Source organism: Thalassophryne amazonica, chromosome 1 (assembly GCF_902500255.1).
Source record: "Thalassophryne amazonica chromosome 1, fThaAma1.1, whole genome shotgun sequence".
NCBI lineage: Eukaryota > Metazoa > Chordata > Actinopteri > Batrachoidiformes > Batrachoididae > Thalassophryne > Thalassophryne amazonica.
The window spans coordinates 123,742,573-123,765,037 of NC_047103.1; the positions used below are offsets into that span (position 1 = coordinate 123,742,573).

General features: G+C 40.6%; 1 protein-coding gene across 1 annotated transcript in view; it reads left to right on the plus strand.

Annotated features, from left to right (window-relative positions):
- Window positions 1–16,720, plus strand: part of kpnb3 (karyopherin (importin) beta 3) — an 87,298-nt gene extending 70,578 nt beyond the window's left edge. Inside the window, exons 20-26 of the mRNA XM_034174039.1 lie at window positions 1,126–1,237; window positions 2,214–2,269; window positions 2,377–2,499; window positions 3,919–4,138; window positions 4,213–4,441; window positions 14,799–14,940; window positions 15,821–16,720. Coding sequence (XP_034029930.1) covers window positions 1,126–1,237; window positions 2,214–2,269; window positions 2,377–2,499; window positions 3,919–4,138; window positions 4,213–4,441; window positions 14,799–14,940; window positions 15,821–15,907 — 969 coding nt within the window. The 3' untranslated portion in view covers window positions 15,908–16,720. The remainder of the gene's footprint in view (window positions 1–1,125; window positions 1,238–2,213; window positions 2,270–2,376; window positions 2,500–3,918; window positions 4,139–4,212; window positions 4,442–14,798; window positions 14,941–15,820) is intronic.
- The last annotated feature ends 5,745 nt before the right edge of the window (window positions 16,721–22,465 follow it).

Consider the following 22,465-nt stretch of genomic DNA (forward strand, 5'->3'; position numbering starts at 1 on the left):
TGAGAAATCTGATTAACACACCTAGATTTCTCCCTAATACCCGGACGTCTTTGGTACATGTATACCATTAATCTGATCCATTTTGTGCCATTCACATTTCCATTCACCAGATCACTGATCAAGTTCCGAGAGTATGTGTCCAAAATAATTTGCCAGGGTGCACAAGTGTGCATCCTAGTGTACATCTCTAGTGTATTTCAGCATTCTTTTGCGCAAATTTCTTGGCGATCTTTGTGGCTTATAGACGTATGCTGGAGTTGAGCAGAGTTTGCTGTGGTCTAAAAGCATGACTTCATTTTTCCTGATTGTCCATGAGCCACCTGACTGAGCAAGGGAGAGAGCACTGTCTTTTCTTCAAGAGCTGCCCTTTCTCCACTTCAAAAGAAATCAAACTATTGAACTGAAATTATGTAAACCAGGTTTTCCCAATTATGGCATAACTGAAGTGCATGTAAAGATCAGATTGTGATGGTTATCTGACTCCGTTATCAGGCTATTATGGTCATGTAAATGTGCTCACTACTGCCTCATGAACGCATGTCATCTCTGCTGCACACTTGTGGGTTATTGCCTTTCAGCACCCAAGGGTTCAAATCAACCAGGATTGCTTGACATGAATTTTTTTTAGATCTAGCTGTACGGCCAGGATGACCTAATACCATAATGAGGCATCCGTCGTTGTAGGCATGTGTTCCATATTACACAAATGATTTGAGTTCTTGATAGATTTTTGTTTCATAGATCAAAGGATGGTGCACAAACCATCTTCCCACATTTGCCAGATTTTAATGATTAATGAACTTAGAAGCTAATAACTGTTTTTCCTGAGTATGTCACGCCTGTTGAGGAAAAAGTCACACCTTTCTGGATTTTCTGTGCTTTAATTTGAGATTTTTGTGCATTGTGTGCTATTATTGACATTTATTCTTTTGAGTTTTTGTGCTTTGATTCCTGGAAACATGTTAACAAATTCTGCCCCCCCCCCCCCCCCCCAAAAAAAAGACTTGTATTCCACGCAGTAAAGATATGCTTGCTTGGTCAGATGGTCAAATGAAATGAAAGAGCCCACTTTCCTAGAGAAAGTGGACATATCGATTCCTATGATTAGAGCTTTTTGTGTTCCAGTGTATTGAGCTGATGGGTGATGGCTGTCTGAACAATGAGCATTTTGAGGAGCTAGGCTGCATTTTGAAAGGAAAACTGGAGGAACACTTTAAGAACCAGGAACTCAGACAAGGTGAGATTCATTAAGTGCATAATACTCAATTCTTATTGTGGGTGGGGTGTTTATAACATCAATGTTTAAATGAAAAGCAGAAAATAGGGCTGACAGCCCCTATTGCCACAAAAAGGGGGTGGGGGATGCCCAGTAAACATCAAAGCAATACCTCTGCTAAAGATTTTGTACTTTAACCGCATTTTCCAGTAGCCAGGAAAGTGCGGCTATGCCCGGCGCCTCACACCCTGGGCAACTCTGGAAAAGAATAAGGTCCAACCCCTATCAGGGACAGTGGTTCCAGAGCTGAGGCTGTGTGTGGAGGTGAGGCCTGCCAGATCTAACTGGTAGTACTCCACCTCCCGCACCAGCTCTGGCTCATTCCCCACACAGTAAGGTGATGTTCCACACCCTCACAGCTAACTTCTGTCGCCCGGGTCGTGTCCATCGAGGCCCCAGGCTTTCACTGCCACCTGTAGGACAACGCACCCTATCTGAAGCAGTTCCCCAGCGGGTAGTGAGCCCACAGGGTGGATTTGGAAAGTCCACATTGCTTCTCTGGACTAATCCTGGTTTGGCTTCATGGCAAGTCCAGACATCGGATGCTAGCAGACGGGCCCTTCGTCCACACCTGATTCCAGAATGGGTCCTCGAGCTTCCTACAGACCGGGTCACATTTCCTCTGCCTCGTTTTTCCATTGGGTCTTTGTTGAACCATTCTTAGTCTGGCCCCTCGCCTGAGACCAATTTGCCATGGGAGACCCTACTAGGAGCACGAAGGCTCCAGAAAACACAGCTCTCAGGTTCATAGGGACAGACGAACCTCTCCACCATGATATGGTGATCGTTACTGAAGAGGGAGGGAGAAGCCGAAGGGACTTCAATTGCACTATACTTGTTAACCAAAGGATCTGAAATTAATCTTTAATTGTACTAATTAAAATTAAGTTGATGCTCATTTGAGTGATTTATGGATATTTACATTTTGTGTTCACAGCTAAACGGCAGGATGAAGACTATGATGAGCAGGTGGAGGAAACATTACAAGATGAGGTAAAAACACTCACGAGTTATTACAGAAACTGAAACCACTTGGTTTCCCGAGTAAAGGAATGCCCCCCAAATACTAACTTTTTTTTTTTTCTTTTCCCCTGTGGCAGGATGAGAATGATGTGTACATTTTGACCAAAGTGTCAGACATCCTTCACTCAGTTTTCAGCAGTTATAAGGAAAAAGTGTTACCTTGGTTTGAACAGCTACTGCAGCTCATCGTCCAGCTCATCGTAAGTACTGCTTAGGCTGTAGATTAAAGACTTTTCACTGAAACTGCAGTGAAAATGATGGGAGAGTTGGTTTTTGACAGCTCCCTGGCAACCTGAACCAACTCAAATTCAGGTATCAGTCTTACAGTGCATCCCAAAACTATTCACAGCGCTTGTTTTTTTCACATTTTGTGACAGCATTATTCCAAAATGCATTAAATTTTTTCCTCAAAATTGTACACCTAGTACCCCATAATGTTTGAGATTTTTGTAAATTTATTAAAAATTTTAAAAATTTAAATCACATGTACTTAAAGTGTAGGTGGCATGATATGTAATGTTTGTTTGTTTTTTTTTTTTTAGTATTTAAGACTAAAATTAAAGAAGCTTGAAATTTATCCTTTCCTGGTGCGCAGTTACTGAAGAGATGAATATTCAGATCTTGAACTGAGTGCCACTAAAAACCAAGAACTTCCGGGCGAGTCCCGACATTGGAGAAGGAGGAAGTGACATCAGCCTGAGAACCATTATCTTAAGAGCTGATGTAACGTGTATTTCTTCTCTGTGAGATCAATAAAGTTTTATCTTATCTTATTTATATATACATACACACACATACGTGTGTGTGTATATATAAAATAAACAAATTATTAACCTCAGTTAATAATCCTTTATCTATTATAATTCCAAAACGGTATAGCTTGGACTAACTATGACTGAATGTTAGAGTTAAAAACACGGAAAAATTGTGTTAAAGGTGTTTGTTTATACGGGGGTCAAAAGTTAGTTGCTCCCGTTTAGGTATGAAGTAGTGCAAATAGGTCAATAGGGTTTTAAAAGAAATGGTTTTCACCATATGCTTCATTATCACATGTCATAAAATCCAATGTAAGTCAACTTTATTTAGCCTTTTATTTTGGAGACCAAGCATTTAGCACAGTTAAAACTATTATTTATTAATCCTTTTATTTCATCCAATATTTTGCATCATTTTTTACTGAAATTGGAGAAACTTTAACTTTTGATCCCTGTGCAAACTGAAACTGACCCTTTTCACAATTTTTGCTGTTTTTACTGCATAACTCCATAACATTCAGTCATAGTTAGTCCAAACTATACCTTTTTGGAATCGTTATCAGACAAAATTTTTTCCAACACGATTGGAGCATTTTTAAATGTTGACCTCTATGTAACCATTCATTGACGCCCACCTAGCTACAGCTGCCACTTTGGGATGGCTGTCATACATTATGGGGTAGGCCGTGGTACAGTGAGGCTGGATTTTAAAGTGTAATTTTGGTGACGTTATATAGTTTGTTCCCCTCATTGTGAAATTGTTGCACTTAATCTGTATTTCATGTTGAATTTTCAGTGTCATGTTGGAATGCAGCTTCATAGTGCTGGTTCAGTGAAACTGACTGAACTGTTTTTGTCTGCCAGTGTCCCAGCAGGCCATGGGCTGACAGACAGTGGGGTCTGTGCATCTTTGATGATATTGTGGAGCACTGTAGCCCCTCCTCCTTCAAATACGCAGAGTATTTCCTGCGGCCGATGTTGCAGTCTCTGTGTGACTCGAGCCCTGAGGTTCGACAGGCAGCTGCTTACGGTATTGGTGTCATGGCTCAGTATGGAGGAGAAAACTATCGACCGTTCTGCACAGGTATGAAATGGTCCTGTAGCTCCAACAGTTGCACGCGTGTGTGTGTGGCTACAAACAGCTTGTTCATTTTTCAGAAGCCATCCCGCTGTTAGTTGGGGTCATCCAGGCAGCAGAATCTCGCTCTAAGGAGAATGTCAATGCCACTGAGAACTGCATCTCTGCTGTTGGGAAGGTCATGAGATTTCGCTCTGAATGTGTCAATGTTAACGAAGTCCTTCCCCATTGGCTCAGCTGGCTACCACTCAACGAGGACAAGGAAGAGGCTGCCCACACGTTTGACTTCCTGTGTGACCTCATTGAAAGGTAGATTAGTGGCTGAAAGTTTGTGTTGAATTGAAATCCACAAACGAATATATACATGCCTAATGTTTACATGCAACAAAAAGTTTCAGTGTAACAAATGGTACAAATAAGTATTTTGACTGTTTAACATGATGCTCATTCGGCAGTAAATCGGGTTGAAGTTCAGTTTATCCAGTGCTGTTTCCACAAAGGTAATAATGGTTGAAGTCAGTTATGTTTATCAAGACAACTTATATACAGAGTCTGGTGAACCTCTACTGTGCGAGTTATTTTCACAAAGAATTAAGTTGACCTCTGACCTGGAAATCCATCTTTGAACCAAAGGTACCCCTTGAATATATACTTTGAGATGGTGAAGGTTTGCCAACTGTGACGGCTCCCTAGAAAAAATTGACTTGCCATTGAAAATGTTTGGCAAGTGTGTTGTGTATACATAGTACACTGGAAAGTTTTGAGCCCAAGGTATTTTAATATCTAGAGATAAGGCCTCCTAAAAACTCCTTTATTTGACATTGCAGAAGCGAGTGTGAAAATTAGCAAAATGTTGTACAGTGGTCCCTCGTTTATTGCGGGAGTTACGTTCTAAAAATAGGCCGCGATAGGTGAATTCCGTGTAGTCAGCATTTTTTTTTTTTTACAATTATAGATGTTTTAAGGCTGTAAACCCCTCACTACACACATTTTCTCACTTTTCTCTCCTGTGTAAACACTCTCAAAGTTCAAACCTTAGTAGAAAAATAAGTCCAGTATTATAGAATGAAACCAAAGATCAAAACCTGTTTTCAGGCCCAGACATTTGTTCGAGAAATAAAAATAGAACATTTTCCTATAAATAATTATGGCTTTTAGAACTAACAAATTTAATTTTAACGATCAACCTACGAGGTTGGACACATAAATTATTAATAGTAACTGACCAGTATTTCACAGTTCCTCTGATCGCGCCTCTTCGTTGTGGCGCCGCTCCGCAGCGTCTTTTTCTGAGTGATATGGGTAGTTGTTGGCGCTGTTTTTTTTCTTCTGAGTGAGAAGATTAAACAGACACACGCAGAACACAATGCGCATGCTTTTTCTTCGCTGCTGGAGCACTCTGCATCAAAACAGCGAGTGCAGTCTCTGGACCTGTTGCCAGATTTTGGCTGCAACTAAGCACAGCAGACAGTTAAAAAAAAAAAGCATGCAAAATTGCACTAAAAAATTACACGAAACAGCGAGTCCGCGAAAGGTGAACTGCGATATAGCGAGGGACCACTGTAATCTTTATTTTTATTTTCTTGTCAAAACCTAAGAAGATATTAAGCTAAAACTTGGCACATATCCTATTAAGCACGTGGTTTATTTAATTTAAAGCCTGATTTACGCTTTTGTAACCCCGTGTCATCCAATGACGTGCGTGGCAGTTTTAAACGTTCAGTCTCTGGATTATGCTTTATGGATTAATTTGACCCTCAAGCTTTTCTTTCTACAATAATCACTGTCAATTCAAAGGTAAGCTGTACAGTTACCTTTTTTCCAACTCAGTGTTGTAAATTTGCAGACTTTTCTGCCAAATGCATGTGATCCTGAAATGTAATCAGTGTGCATTGAAAAAAACTATTAAAATATGATGGCAGAAAAGTGTGAAATTACAGCCTTTTGCTGTGTCTGATTTAACAGGTACACGTCAGGCTGTGGGTCTGAGTCCGAGCACGGTGTGGGGAAAAAAAATTGTCAAGTTTTTTTTAATCACAAAAATGGCTCCGGTCCCACATGCAAGGGTTTTTTTTTAATGGAAATACATTGCGATCGGATGGGACATTTTATTTGATTTGAGTGAAAAATCTTATACATGGTGTTTATTACATGGAAGCAGTGGTGGGGACAGTTCCGATTAACCAATAATTATCGAAGATAATGTTTTCATTATCGGATTATCTCTTTAGATAACTTTAAAAACCATTATCGGACTAATTATCTTGCGATAAATTTTTGTCCGATAATTTTTAGACCAATAACGTGGTAAATAAAGCTGAACAGCTACAAATATTTATAAAATTTAAAATCACTTGAGCACCTACCTGTTAAATGTTTCGTAGCAGATGTGTAGTTCTACCCTCTGCAAAACAGAGGAGAGCTGCTTCTAGAAGAAACCACTCTAGCCTCTGCAGGCAAAGGAGAACTGGTCACCAAAAAAAAACTAATTTCTTTTAACCCCATACTGATACGCGGGCAATATCACCCAAGTCATCCAGAGGCATACATTTTTAACTTATGGTTCAAATTTTAACCAAACTAATTTCGGACAAGTTATTTAAATTATCATGTCTGAAGTTTTATAAAGTGAAAATATCAGATATATGTTTTAGTTTTAAAGTAATGCGCTAATTTTTAAGGTTTTAGTGTGGACATGCTGTGTCCAGGTGCATTATGGGTATGATAGGGTAATCTCTGTACGTTCATGACATGAGAAATGCATTTCAGACACTCTGATCAGGCTCCACGGACAACAGCATTAAACTCTCGTGCCTTAAACTCTCGTGAATATATTCTCTGGGTTTATAGATGTCGTTATTGTGTTTGCGTTTATTAAATTCCGCGCATCTTAAATGTAACAGACACGGATTATCTGGAATTTTGTTTTGGCAAGTTTTTACGGTCTCTACTGGCCAGTAGATAGCAGTATTCAAACTGAAGCTGGGCTGATATTTTCAATCACTGTACTCTGTTCCAGCTCAAACTACCACAGAACCGCACGGTGTAAAACTTCAGAGCGCCCGATTTGTTGTCACACACATTGTACATTCAAAAACCACGTGTTGGACTCGTGTTTCCAGAGGCAAAACGTACACAACTTTTTTTTTTCAAATTTAATTTACATTTCTTATTTTTTCCAAAACCCGCAATGGGAGACATCAAAGTTTAAAAAAAAAAAAGTTACAAGACAGGTCTGCGGTGTTTGCACATGCACAATGCGAGAGTTTGGATGCTTGTAGCTCTTCAGCAGCGGGATACCCTTATGACGGCCGACCAGAATATCAAACAGGTTTGATTTTCATCTGACCATACGATCGCCGATCAGGAGGTGGTCGTGAGATGTTAAACGCAGCTTGTTACTCCATGTATACTAAAGGATGCAGGACGCAGTATTAACCTGAAACTAAGTGCGATCCAAAAAATTCTCGCACGGATGAAAAATCAGCTGAAAAAGGGCCAAAACTCGCACAGTGTAAACCCAGCTTAAGTACTGAACATCTGGCACCAGTAGATCATGGCAGTGTTCTATTTATTTTTGATACCGGTTATATCAGACAGTTATCTAATTACAACTTGGCTTTTTTTTTTTTTTTAAATGCCTGTTTTTACAAATAAAAATTGGAATATTTTACAAAAGCACATTTATCTGTAAACACCAACACATGACACAAGTCACATTAAAATGTTGGTTTACATAATGAATGACTCAAGTCAGTGTTTAGCAGAGGCACATTTTACCCAGAATCCTTTGCGATCTGTTTGTTACAAAACTTCAGAATTAGTGCATTATTCAACATTAAATGATATGTTATATTTTAACTTTGTACAAATGACAGAATTGACATTAATGGAGTTATTCCATCAGTATTCATTTTATTTATATACCAAACCATAACTCAGCACTGCTTTATTTTCCAAGTCCTCCGCCTGACGGCAGCGTTGTGATTGAGTAGAGAGTTGAGCTTCGTGGCTCCTCTCAGCTTGCTTCTGTGCTGGAAGCCATGTAGTAAACAGGAGCTTCCAGCAGGGGGCAAGATGTTCAAAGACAGAAGTGCTGGCTCATTGTTTGGGTCTGTCCCTTTTAACGCTACCAGAAGCCATCATGGTGTTAAAACTCAAAATCAGCTTGTTAGTAGTTACAAGTGTACCAGAGACAATACTGGAATTTATCGGTTATCGATTAGCTGTAACTTCCGATACATTTTTGGGTGGTTTGTTTTATCTTTATCTAATAACTTTTCAGTTACGATTATCTGTTATCGAAGATAATTTTTTGGTTATCTGTGCCCACCACTGCATGCAAGACGACACAAAAACACGGACTTTTTTTGTCTGACTACGAATATCCGGTTTATTTGATGACTGTTTAGGTGAGTTTTACTGTACATGTGACTGAACAATAAATTTACCTACCTCACAAAGCTTTCAAGTCGCTTACATCCCACACAGCTGACTTTATTTTTCCACATTTTTCTTCTGTTCAGATCTGAAGGGAATCTGTACATCTTGAAGCCCTTGTTTATTTGTGCATCCAAATGCACAACCCAACATTTTTAGCAAATAAATACAATGCCTGGATTTACATGCAGACAGATTAATGGCAAATGCTATTTTGGCCCCAAGATGGCACCATGTATCAAGTGACTTTTTTTTTACTCATGTCGCTCTCTGACTAAAGGGCCTTTGTATTACATTTGGAGAGAGGCATCATTTGATTTAAAACAGAGATTGGCTTTAAAGTTATTTATTCCAGAAGGTTGAATCATTGTATATCTTTCCAACTTTACTTCAGTAACGTGATTGTGATGTTTTCTAACTCCTCACCAACGAAATTGTCCTGGGTACTGGTAGCTCATTTTACAAGTGAAATTTACTAACTCCCCAACCACGTGAAGGTGATGTCTATACATCTTCATAATTCAACAGTAGGTATTTTGAGTTTCATATATAATATTTTTAATTTACCATTTTATATTATACCTGGTGTTCATTTACTATTGAGTTGAAGAAATTTAGATTGTAGAAATGACCTAACATTTTGAAACAATTTATGAAATGCATTTACTTGTAGTGCCTCAAAACACATACACTGTGAGACAGTTAGCCCAAGGCTGTGGCTAAGTAACTTGTATTCAGACTATGAAAGGGGCTTTTCCACTATGAAGAGGGTGACGACCCCCCTCTGAAACAGACTGAAAGAAGAAACCCTGGACAGCAGTGTCCCAAAAAATGCCAACTTTAAAAAAAAATTGAGTCTCACCCACCAAAAAGTTTCCTTTTGGTGAGTCATTCTCACATGTAAAATTTTGCCAATCAGAAATTATTTACAGGTGGCTCAAGGTCACCAAATATTGAAAATCTACCTGCAACAACTGGCATTGGTGCAGTATTTGAAATGTCATATCTCTGCCACTGTTAGAACTATTAGATTACTACTTTTCATTTGTGTAAAATTTCCTTTGGTAATTTAGAAATTAGCAGCAGATTTGGTGCCTGATGTTTACTGCAGTGAATATGCAATTCCAAACTTGGCTGGTTTTGCAGTTTTTTTGCAGATCTGAAACCTGTAAGACTGGGAAGTGAAAGAAAACTATAGCACTGTATGGAAACTCACCAGTTTTGGTCTCTCTAAACACTAGAAACATTTATATTCCATATGAAAGCATCACAGTAACATATTACATACCTTTATAAAGCAGCTGATTTTCAGTATTCATATAAGTATTTTCATTGTACTAATTATACAGAAATGATAAAAACGGCCCTAACAGGTTTTTTTTTTACATTTATGATTAATCTGTAAGCACTTGCAGAATGCAGACAGTTATGAACAAAGTACCAAAAAATATTAAAGCCATAAAGGCAAAATAAAAAGTAAACACAGTATTGTAAATATAACATGTAAATAAATTGTCTGACCAATATCATAGGATTACTATGAAGCCCAGCTTCTGCACGAATTGGGTTTGGAGGAGCCAAGTTTGGACCTGTATAGTCACTGCACTGTAAACATCTAGCACCCAATCTGCTGCTATAATTTCTAAATTACCAAAATAAACTTTACACATCTGAAAAGTGGTGATCTAATAGGTCTAAAAGTGGCAAAGATATGACATTCCAATTATTGCGCCAATATCGATTGTCACGGTTAGATTTTCAATGTTTGGTGACCTTGAGCCACCTCTAAATAATTTCTGATTGGCAAACAGTTTTACATGTGAGAATGACTCACCAAAAGGAAACTTTTTGGTGGGTGAGACTCGAAATTTTTTAAAGTTGGCATTTTTTGGGACACCCTACTGGACAACCTCCTTAAGATTTTTATTGAAGGAGATGAGACAGAAACATTCAGCTTTGACTCTGCTTGCAACAACTGGGCCAAGATGAATAAAGAATTGGCGCTACTGCCTGAGCATTCTTTAATCAAATCTGATAGAAATGCATATGTAACTTTTAGTTTCAATAAATGTTGAGCTCATGATTTGGGTGTTATTGTGAGCTTAAGCACCTGATTGTCAAATATTTTGGAAACATGGTATGTAAAAGGTAAAACTAGGTCCAGAGAAATTTGGTATAGTTAGACAAAGACAGCCCTTTATAAACCCATAGTGTAAAAGCTTGGCTCCCCTGGGCCCCCCACCGGGGTGGCGCCTAAGCAGCCCCTGAATCCCCAACTTTTTAAGGTGATTTTGCCATCCCAGTACTTTCCTAAAAAAAAAAAGTTCTGGTGAGAACACACTGGTCATTTCCACTCTAACTTGATTGATAATTAAAGCCTGATTTCACTTCTACAGTTCTCAGTCACGTTGGTGGGTATCGTAATGCAATTTACCGCCGGAATAGTAGAGTGCAACATGAGGAACAAGTCAGACTTTTTGTTCCTTCCACCCACAGAGGGCTCTGTCACTGTTGGGATGAAGGATAAAACGGGCTACACAGCTATGTATAGGGAATGAAAACCATTTCGATTGTTTCATTTCTGAAGATCTTTGTTCCCCACTGACTCGTTCTGTTTGCGTGATGTCATCACTCGGTATCGTGTCGTTAGCGACTTTTGGCACCAAACTGGCTTGCCCTCCTCTTATGAAGAGTGGCCTATTATACCAGGTATTACAATTACAAGTTGAAGGTGCCTTTTTAAATTGTATAGAGAAGAAATAAAGGCACATTTGAGGTTTAAGTTGTCACAAAGTCCTTGCAGTTTGCTAAAGTCAAATACATGGCATGATGGTGCATTCCAAATATGCTTTGAGATCAGAATTTCCTTGTCACGCTCCTCAGGAATTTATTTGAACCCCACATATCCAGAGTTAACAATTCACTGTCCACTCAGAGCATAAATGGCAGAAAAAGCTGCAGGAATTTTATCACTTCTGTCTTGTCCATTTTAATAAAACATGCACAGAGTACTTTCCTGCTGCCGCCTGTGGACCTCCTGCTACAGTATGTTTATCTGTGAAATGCTTTGTCAAGTGGTACAACTAGTATTGGCTACCTGTAGGTGTAGCTAACAGCATTCTACTTCATGCTACAACCACAGCAGAAAATTTAAACAATGTAACTTCTGCCTCTACTGTTCTCTTCCATGAGGTCTTTATGGTGGACCAAATATCTTTGTAGCACTCTGTACTTCAAAATCTTGGATGCGTTGGCCTTATTTTCGGACTTGCTTTGTTGTGTGGAAACTGGAATACATTAACCTAGTGTGAATTAATTCCCAGTTGTGATTTATTATTTCTGGGTTGAATGTAATGTGGCGTTATGCACTTCAGAGACTTTGACTGACTGTCATGTTGCAGGGGAGATTTTCTCTGTACTGCCACCTGCTGTCAGACTGCTACAGCAGAATGTACAACATTGAAATGCTGTGAACTTTGTCATTACATGGGACCACTTCAGAGCAAAATGAGATCACAGCTGCAACCTTGGTGTCAAAATCGCTCTGTGAATGAGTAATGTCATTATACGACGGCTAAGACCAAGCTTTACTAAATTATAAATAACTCTTTAATGATATGAGATAGAAACTTTTTTTTTTTGCTGAAAAGTTAACTCTGCGGACTTTGGAGCCAGCCATCGGCCATCTTTGTACTCCTCATAGAAGCTGTGTGATGTGCGCAATGTGAGTGTCCAATCGGAGTTGGTTCACCGTCACATGGTTTTCCAAAATCCAATCGTAGGGCAGATTCACCTCACGTAAAAAGCCAAAGATTTTCAGGAGTGATATGTTACTAGTTGGCCTGTTTGAATAGCCCCCTGGGTGCTCCAATGAGTACATACAACCCCTGGCAATAATTTTGGAATCACCGGCCTCGGCGGATGTTCATTCAGTTGTTTAATTTTGTAGAAAAAAAGCAGATCAGACATGACGCAAAACTAAAGTCATTTGAAATGGCAACTTTCTGGCTTTAAGAAACACTAAGAAATCAGTAAAAATAATTGTGGCCGTCAGTAACGGTTACTTTTTTTAGACCAAGCAGAGGGAAAAAAAATATGGACTCAATTCTGAGGAATAAATTATGGAATCACCCTGTAAATTTTCATCCCCAAAACTAACACCTGCATCAAATCAGATCTGCTTGTTAGTCTGTATCTAAAAAGGAGTGATCACACCTTGGAGAGCTGTTGCACCAAGTGGACTGACATGAATCATGGCTCCAACACGAGAGATGTCAATTGAAACAAAGGAGAGGATTAACAAACTCTTAAGAGGGTAAATCATCACGCAGTGTCGCAAAAGATGTTGGTTGTTCCCAGTCAGCTGTGTCTAAACTCTGGACCAAATACAAACATGGGAAGGTTGTTAAAGGCAAACATACTGGTAGACCAAGGAAGACATCAAAGCATCAAGACAGAAAACTTAAAGCAATATCTCAAAAATCAAAAATGCAAAACAAATGAACGAATGGGAGGAAACTGGAGTCGATCGTCTGTGACCGAACTGTAAGAAACCACCTAAAGGAAATGGGATTTACATACAGAAAAGCTAAACAAAAGCCATCATTAACACCTAAACAGAAAAAAACAAGGTTACAATGGGCTAAGGAAAAGCAATTGTGGACTGTGGATGACTGGATGAAAGTCATATTCAGTGATGAATCTCGAATCTGCATTGGGCAAGGTGATGATGATGGAACTTTTGTTTGGTGCTGTTCCAATGAGATTTAGAAAGATGACTGCCTGAAGAGAACATGTAAATTTCCACAGTCATTGATGATATGGGGCTGCATGTCAGGTAAAGGCACTGGGGAGATGGCTGTCATTACATCATCAATAAATGCACAAGTTTACGTTGATATTTTGGACACTTTTCTTATCCCGTCAATTGAAAGGATGTTTGGGGATATCATTTTTCAAGATAATGCATCTTTCCATAGTGCAAAAACTGTGAAAACATTCCTTGCAAAAAGACACATAGGGTCAATGTCATGGCCTGCAAATAGTCCGGATCTTAATCCAATTGAAAATCTTTGGAAGTTGAAGAAAATGCTCCATGACAAGGCTCCAACCTGCAAAGCTGATCTGGCAACAGCAATCAGAGAAAGTTGGAGCCAGATTGATGAAGAGTACTGTTTGTCACTCATTAAGTCCATGCCTCAGAGACTGCAAGCTGTTATAAAAGCCAGAGGTGGTGCAACAAAATACTAGTGATGTGTTGGAGTGTTCTTTTGTTTTTCATGATTCCATAATTTTTTCCTCAGAATTGAGTGATTCAATATTTTTTTTTCCTTCTGCTTGGTCTAAAAAAAGTAACCGTTACTGACTGCCACAATTTTTTTCCTGATTTCTTATCGTGTTTCTTAAAGCCAGAAAGTTGCCATTTGAAATGACTTTGATGGCTTTCGTTTAGCTTTTCTGTATGTAAATCCCATTTCCTTTAGGCGGTTTCTTACAGTTCGGTCACAAGCGTTGACTCCAGTTTCCTCCCATTCGTTCATTTGTTGTGTATTTTTGATTTTTGAGACATTGCTTTAAGTTTTCCGTCTTGATGCTTTGTCTTCCTTGGTCTACCAGTATGTTTGCCTTTAACAACCTTCCCATGTTTGTATTTGGTCCAGAGTTTAGACACAGCTAACTGAACAACCATCTTTTGCAACATTGCGTGATGATTTACCCTCTTTTAAGAGTTTGATAATCATCTCCTTTGTTTCAATTGACATCTCTCGTGTTGGAGCCATGATTCATGTCAGTCCACTTGGTGCAACAGCTCTCCAAGGTGTGATCACTCCTTTTTAGATGCAGACTAACGAGCAGATCTGATTTCATGCAGGTGTTAGTTTTGGGGATGAAAATTTACAGGGTGATTCCATAATTTATTCCTCAGAATTGAGTGAATTTTCCCTCTGCTTGGTCTACAAAAGTAACAGTTACTAACTGCCACAATTATTTTTCCTGATTTCTTAATGTTTCTTAAAGCCAGAAAGTTGCTATTTGAAATTACTTGAGTTTTGTGTTATGTCTGTGATCTGCTTTTTTTTCTACAAAATTAAACAACTGAATGAACATCCTCCGAGGCCGGTGATTCCATAATTATTGCCAGGGGTTGTAGTAAACTATTTGGTTTGTTCACATCCTGGTGCAATGTTCTAACACTGCAATTGCTCACATGTTTTCACCCTTGCAGCAACAACCCCATTGTTCTTGGACCAGACAACTCCAACCTTCCTAAAATCTTCATCATCATCGCAGATGGGGTTTCTAACGAGTCTGTGAAGAGTGAGGATGCTTGCAGCAAACGGCTGGCAAATGTCGTTCGCCAAGTACAAGTGAGCCAGAAGATAATGTACCAGTTTTCTATTTCTGGCACATGTACCACATGCTTTTGAGTCTTCCTTTTTTGGCTGGGGGGGTGCTTTTTACATTGTAATGGATAACCTATATTTTGTCACTGTAGTTCACTTTGTTTGATCTGGGTTTAACCTGGAATGTTTTTATTTTCAAAGCTGAAGGTCTGTTGCTGCGTAATCATTTTAGAGAGCACCCGCTCCTTCAGTTTAACCACCCATCACTGTTATGTTATTCCTTGCTAAACTGGCTTTATAGCCAGTTAACGGCTTAAAAAAAGATCATAATGGGTATCGTATTTAATAACCATGACCTTGGGGTAGGAGATATTCTGCAGTTGTGATCCTCAGCCTTGGTGTTGTGCTGCTGATCTAGAAATTAAGGGATATTTAGCATTATTTTTCATGCTAATGAAAAAACAAAGTTATGACCTTGCAAGAAGGCCTGTACTGTTACTGAGGAACTGAGTCATCAGTGTTCAAAGTATTGTGCAAACCTCATTGTGGAGCACTATTGCATTGGTGATGACTGACACCTGTGGACCATCCACTCCTGGTGGATGGACAGATTGGCACTCTGTTTGGTGAAGCCACCTGAAGCTTTGTTTTGTTAAATCAGCTCTACAGATAGATCCCTAAAACTCGGCTGCAAAGTTTAGTGGGAGCAGCACCGCAGAATAGTTTGTCCGTGCCCGAGTAATGGCTGTCAAATCACCCAGTCATCAGATAACATTGGACTGTCAGAACTTACATCGATTGAACTGTCCGAGAACTTAGGATTTTCCACATCTGAATAGTGATGTTGGAGCAAAATGAGGAACATCTGACATTAAGAACATTTAAACCATGTTGTGTCCACTAGGTGTCAGCAGCATTATGGACACAGTGTGTATCGACGCTGAATGAGACGCAGCAGAAAGCCATACAGGACCTCCTGAACACTGCCTGATTGACTCCTGGATCTCTCCCACACTCCTCCTCTCCCTCCTGATCTGACCTGCAGTGTGTATGGACGCCAGCTTCACCCCATCAGCACCTCCCTGCCATTAGAGAACCTCCACCCACATTCAGCTGTGCGGAGGGAGCGGTTTTGCCATTTCTACAGTGGAGATTTCTGGTCATCAACCTGAAAAACTTTGACACTGAATCCCGGGAACTTCCTGGTTCTCACCTGTGCAAAGGGAACCATAGTATGAGTCACTGACCTGTCTTATCTCAATATCATGTCTTCTTTCTGGACCTGCCCCAGCAGTGGTCCAGTACAAACTCTGTGGGGACATGGGGACAGGACATGAAAGTGGACTGAGTAATGATGTGGGAATGCGCACGGGATGATCATGATTTGTCTCCTGTGGACTGTGTGCGTGCACACACGCGTGTGCTGGCAGTGTCGTGGGTGTAAGCGGCCTCTGTACGCACGGATCAGAGGATGTCTAAAAGTAACGGCATGCTCACTGGCTAACTGTAGAATATGAAATAGAATGTTTACATAACCTGAGAACAGATTTCTAACCTTCCAAGTGGTTCTTAATAGAAAAAATGTTTGAATGGTTCTCAGCCTGTCGTAGCAGCACCTAAAAGCTACACGGCAGAATTGTAATGTTTAGTGGGTGACGACCACAAAGTGTGGTGTATTGCATCAAAGAGTATTTGTAACGTGTGCGACCACTTTAACAGTTTGGTTTGGACCCCTTGCAGTTCAGCAGGTATGTGACGGGATTCAGAAACTACAAACAATAAAATTCCCTTTGAGAATTCAGAATTGACTTTCTAGTTTATTGGGCAGTTCTTGAAACCATCGACCCTTAAAACTGCAATCGCAAAACAAATTGTCTTGCTGTATTCATGAACTGTCCAGTAAAATCTGTTGCTGCAAACTTTTCTGATCAGCGTTTTCAGATCATACTAATCATAATAAAAAAAAAAGTACAGCATTAACAGCACAGCAATGCATCAGTGAAGCTTCTTAGTCATCCAGGTAGGGGTGTGTGTTTCTGTTCGTGTGTAACTGCAGTCTAGTTGCTGTAAATCAGAGGTCTCAGATGTGTTCCAGAACGGGCAGAGAGGGTACAGGTTTTCATTGCAGCCACCCACTCCACCTGGTGATTTTACTGATCTTTGAGCAGCTGTAATCAGTGAAATCACCTGGTGGAGTGGGTGGTTGCAAAGAAAACCTGCAACCCCCTCTGCCCTTTCTAGAATGAGTTTGAGACCTCTGCTGTAAATGTCTATATGTAAATGATGGTGAAATACTCAGATGGCTGTACTGACTCGAACGGGCTTTTGTTGACAAGAGTTTGCAACACAGAACTCAGGAAAACCTGGTGTCACTGAGGAATTAAGATCTGATAGATGACAGTGGAAAAATGTGGAATTAGTTCTTAATTCTAACTATTCTTACATGCATATGTTCTCTAATATCAGCCCCTGAGCCATTTGTTTGCAGTGGCGATGGACAGGATAACTGATCACACAGGAATCCAAGTAGACTGTTTGTGACCAGTCTAGTGAGTCAGTAGCAGGTGACTATTAGCTTGGAGGAGTGAAGATATGCTCTGGAGAGAAGGGGAATGAAAGTCAGTAAGTAGACAGATGGAATATTTCAATTAAATTTTTCATTTATATAGTGCCAAATCACAACAGAGTTGTCTCAAGGTGCTTCACACAGGTAAGGTCTAACCTTACTAACCCCCAGAGCAATAGGGGTAAGGAAAAACTCCCTCTGAGGAAGAAACCTCAAGCAGACCAGACTCAAAGGGGTGACCCTCTGCTTGGGCCATGCTACAGACACAAATTACATGACAATTCACGGACGAATATACAAGAAATGCTGTTGGTGGACAGGAGGGTCGCCAACACAAATACAACTCCCATCTCTGGATGGAGCTGCACCTTAAACAGTGAGGGGGGAAAAAAAACAAGCATCACAAAGACAAAAAATACTGTATAATTTGCCAGCATTAATCAACAAAAACAGAAGAAATACTAAAGTGATCACCAGCCACTAGCCCTGCGCTTCACTGAAAGACCCAGAATTTAGGTGAAGTTGAGGCTGCGGCCCTCTCCAATTAATAAAATGAATTAAGAGTAAAAAGCGTAAAACAAAATATACCAGTATGCTAGCCAGATGAAAGGGAAAGAAGTGCGTCTTAAGTCTGGACTTGAAAGTCTCCACAGAATCTGTTTTATTGACGCAGGGAGACCGTTCCACAGAACAGGGGCACGATAAGAGAAAGCTCTGTGACCCGCAGACTTCTTATTCACCCTAGGGACACAAAGTAGTCCTACACCCTCAGAATGTAAGGGCCAGTACGTAAGGTTTAATTAGGTCAGCTAGGTAGGGAGGTGCCAGTCCATGAATAATTTTATAGGTTAGTAGCAGAACCTTAAAATCTGATCTCACTGGGACAGGAAGTCAGTGAAGACGCCAAAATGGGTGTAATGTGGTCAAACTTCCTGCTTCATGTCAAAAGTCTGGCTGCATTTTTTTTTTTTTTTGTGAAACACCTTGTGGCTCTTGTCTGTGAAAGGTGCTATTATTTACTTTGAACCAATTGGACAGCCCTAATGCTAGACTGCGGTAAACCAGAAAATAGAACATTGCAGTAGTCCAATCTGGAAGAGAGAAACGCATGGATCAGGGTCTCAGCATCAGCCATAGACAGGATGGGACGAATCTTCGCTATATATTGCAGGTGGAAGAAAGCAGTTCTACTAATATTTCTAATATGGAGGCCAAAGGACAAGGAAGGATCAAAATTACCCCAAGGTTCCTCACTTTGTCAGTGTGATGTATGATACACGAGCCTAGGCTGAGTGTTAACTGGTCAACTTGATGCCGATGTCTCACTGGACCAAGAACCATCATTTCAGTCTTATCAGAGTTTAAAAGTAGGAAGTTTCTAAACATCCAACTTCTCACTGCTGCAAGGCAATCTAAGGATTTTACATGAACGAGATTACCAGCAGTTTTCGGCATGTATAACTGAGTATCAGTGTGTGTGAATAAGAGGGTGCACAGTGGAATCATAAGGTTGGAACGAGCAGAGGCGGTGAAGGTATAGTTTAAATACTTGCGGGTCAACTATTCAAGTAATGGTGTGTAATCGGTAAGTGAAGACGGTGTAAAGAAAAGTGGCAAGAGTGATTTGTGATAGTACGTATCTAAAGCTGTGGTTTGGTGGCACAAAGACCAGGGAGTTAAAGATGGCAGAACTGAAAATGCTACATGAGATCCTTTCACTCCCAAAAAAGTAGTGGAATGTGTCTGAGGAACAGTGCAGGAAAGATAGTTTAGAGACTGAGGTGAGACGTGGCTCGGCAACCAAACAAATAGCCAGTTATCAAACCACCACCCATTCCACAAATCATTCAAGCACCAGAAACAGTTGACCTCTTAACCTTTACTTTGAGTAACCATGAGATGGGGTGTGTTGGCTTAATTCAGACCTGGGCAAACTGCGGCCCGGGGGCCGCATGCGTCCCTTTGCATGTCTCTGTCTGGCCCTCATGAGGTCTGTGATTATTACATATATTAAAAATGTCAAGCTTGTGTGTTGCAAATCATTAGGTTTATTTAGGTATATTTAAATATTTACATATTACAATAAAAAATTACCTATAAAAGCTATTAAATAGGTCATTTTTTGTAAAATTTGTAATGGGAGACAGTTATCGATGGTGTGGCCCTCGGACATAATTCAGGTTCCCTATATGGCCCCTTGTAAAAATTAATTGCCCACCCCTGGCTTAATTTGTCTCAGCCAGCTCCCACTGGTCTTGCCCATGCGGTCTTGTTGGTTGGGAGTTGGGCAGTTTCATGCACTTGCCAAAATGACAGTTGGAGTGGCCCCATTTGAGCTCTGAACCAATTCTTCACAGATGAATTCAGATTATCGTGTGTGTTCTGTGCCCATTTAGTCAAATCAAGGATTATCCCAGCAGTCAAACTGCGTGAGATGGGGTACAACCGGGACAGGACAGTCAATCGCACGACCATATACAGACACTCATTCACACACCTACATTCACCTGTCCTGGGGATGTGCAACATGCTGATGAATGTTCCATAGGCATACAAGCAGTGTACTGTTTGTTGTATTTATTGATTTTGAGACAGGAATGTTTGCAAAGCACTTGAAGTCCAAGACAAAGTTCCCTTTGGGGACAATAAAGTATATCATATCGTACGTAGCCTGCGTGTCTTTGGAAGTGGGAGGAAGCCGGAGCACGCAAACACGGGGGGAACATGCAAATTCTGCACAGAAGCCCCATGGGGGAAGGACCAGCTTGTTGCCAGTCATTTAAAATACAATGTATATTACAGGTGAGAACTGGTAGAATGAACTTAATTTACAGTGCATCCGGAATGCAATTCAGGTTTTCCACTTATTCCAAAATGGATAAAAATTCCCCCCCAAATTCTACATTTACATTTTTGCAAATTTATTAAAAATAATGTACATTAATAAATGGAATTTACTTCACTGTTGAATGCTTGGTCTGCAAAGTAAAGGTGGAACAATGTCAACTTCCATTGGATTCTATGACGTGTGACATGTTCCTCTGTAATGTGTTATGTGTCTGACGCAGCCCGGAGAACCGACCAGCGTTTGAAGGACCCAGTATGAAATGAGCAGAGCACGGTACAAAGGATAACAAAATTTAATGACATAACAGTGACGTGCTAAATACAACAAATGAGTGCGCGGTCTGCGAGGTGGAGATGACGGTGTGCTCCCAGCAGCACTAACGGTCCGGAGCCAGAAACAGTTCGGACCCAAGGACCCCGCCGACATCCCCCAGGTGGCCGCGACAAACCGAGTCTGTGAAAGAAGAAACCATCATGTGAGTCCACACTCCACACACAGAGAGACCACGCAAAGGTGTACACAAACAGCAAACACTTCCTGGCTTAATCACTAATCAGCTTCCTACCCTGCAGGCATGGAACATCCAGTTCACATACTTCAACTGCAGTGGAAGCTGATTAAACGACTAACATAACAGCTCAATATAATAAGGTGTGAGGGACACCACATTTACTGACTGTACAAATGTTAGTCACAAAACCTAACGTACCTCAGGAAGTGTGCTGGCGAGCGTGAGACCTCACCCCCTCCTCTTTCACAGACCATGGCATCAAACCTGGACGTTCTCTGCATCCATAATGATGAGATGGCTCTCAAGACGACGATCTCACCCGTCTGGTCACAAGGTCGAGTCTCTGGCAAGTACACACTGTGTACTCCAGACTTAAATGCCACCATGCTCCAATCCGTATAGATGCACCACAGCTGTGAGTCCTGACGAGCTGCACATGATAAGCCTCAGGTGATCAGGGTGAGGTCCTGATAACTCAGCCACACAACCACTCAGTCCTAAACGTGTGCCACCTGGAAGGAAAAACAAAAGACAGAAACGAAAGGCAGCCAGGCACCCCAGCCACAACATAATGCTGTGTTTACACATGACAAGTCAAGAATGTCACGAAGTATACATTCTCGGCCGCTGATGACGAATGTGATGATTCAGGGCAGAGGCGCAGGTGTCCTCAGGAACTGCTGCAACCTGTTACACGTTACGATTAATGGCAGATGTTGGCAAGTTATCAGGAACCATTACACATGGTCAAGAGTAATCTGTGCTATTGCGCTTAACAGCGCATCGTTATGTTCTGTCATGTTGTGAATGAAGTGAATTGTCTCCACACACACCCATATTCATCCTACCATCAGCTGCTGAGCAATTCAGATCACTCCAGTTTGCTCCTCAAAATCTAGATTAATCCCCAACAGAACTTTGTGATAGCATGATTAGTTAGGCTCTGTGCCATAGAGTGGTGCAGAGAGGAGGAGCCAACGGAGAGAGCCAGATGTGTGGCTCCACACGGCTCCTGTGTCGCTCATTTTCCCAAACATCAGGTGCAGCAGGTGAAAGACCTGCAGGAGTGCGCTGATGAGCATTGGAGCGAGACTTTTAGCTGACTTAGCGTCACTGTCCTTCAGCATAGTGCATAACATAACTAAGCATGGCACATGGTGAAAACAATTCCTTTTTAAAACCTTATTAACCAGTTAGTGGATGGGATAGGTGAAAAAGTTGCGCACTTTTGGAACCAAGCGTGAAGCTTTGTCCTGTGTTTTGTTTGTTTTTTTTTTTGTTTGGTTTTTTTTTTCCCTCCAAATAGAGATGGAGACAAGTGATTTGAACGCTTCTGTCTATTAGCATAAATCAAATATGGCGGATTTCCATCATTTTCAAAATTGTTCAAGTCAGCCTGGGAACTTGTTGGTCGTATCAACTATTGTAATGTGTTAAGTAAACTGTCCAAGCCAGTATCTGAGATCAGCTCCACTGACTTCACCCAACTTGAACGCTTTATTGTACTCTTATACAGTTGAACATCAACATTCACAACAGTAAGGGAAGCAAGGAAATATTTATTTGCTTATGGAAATCGTAGTCTGGAGCACATCCCACCTAGTGCTGCAGCCTTGCACCAGTA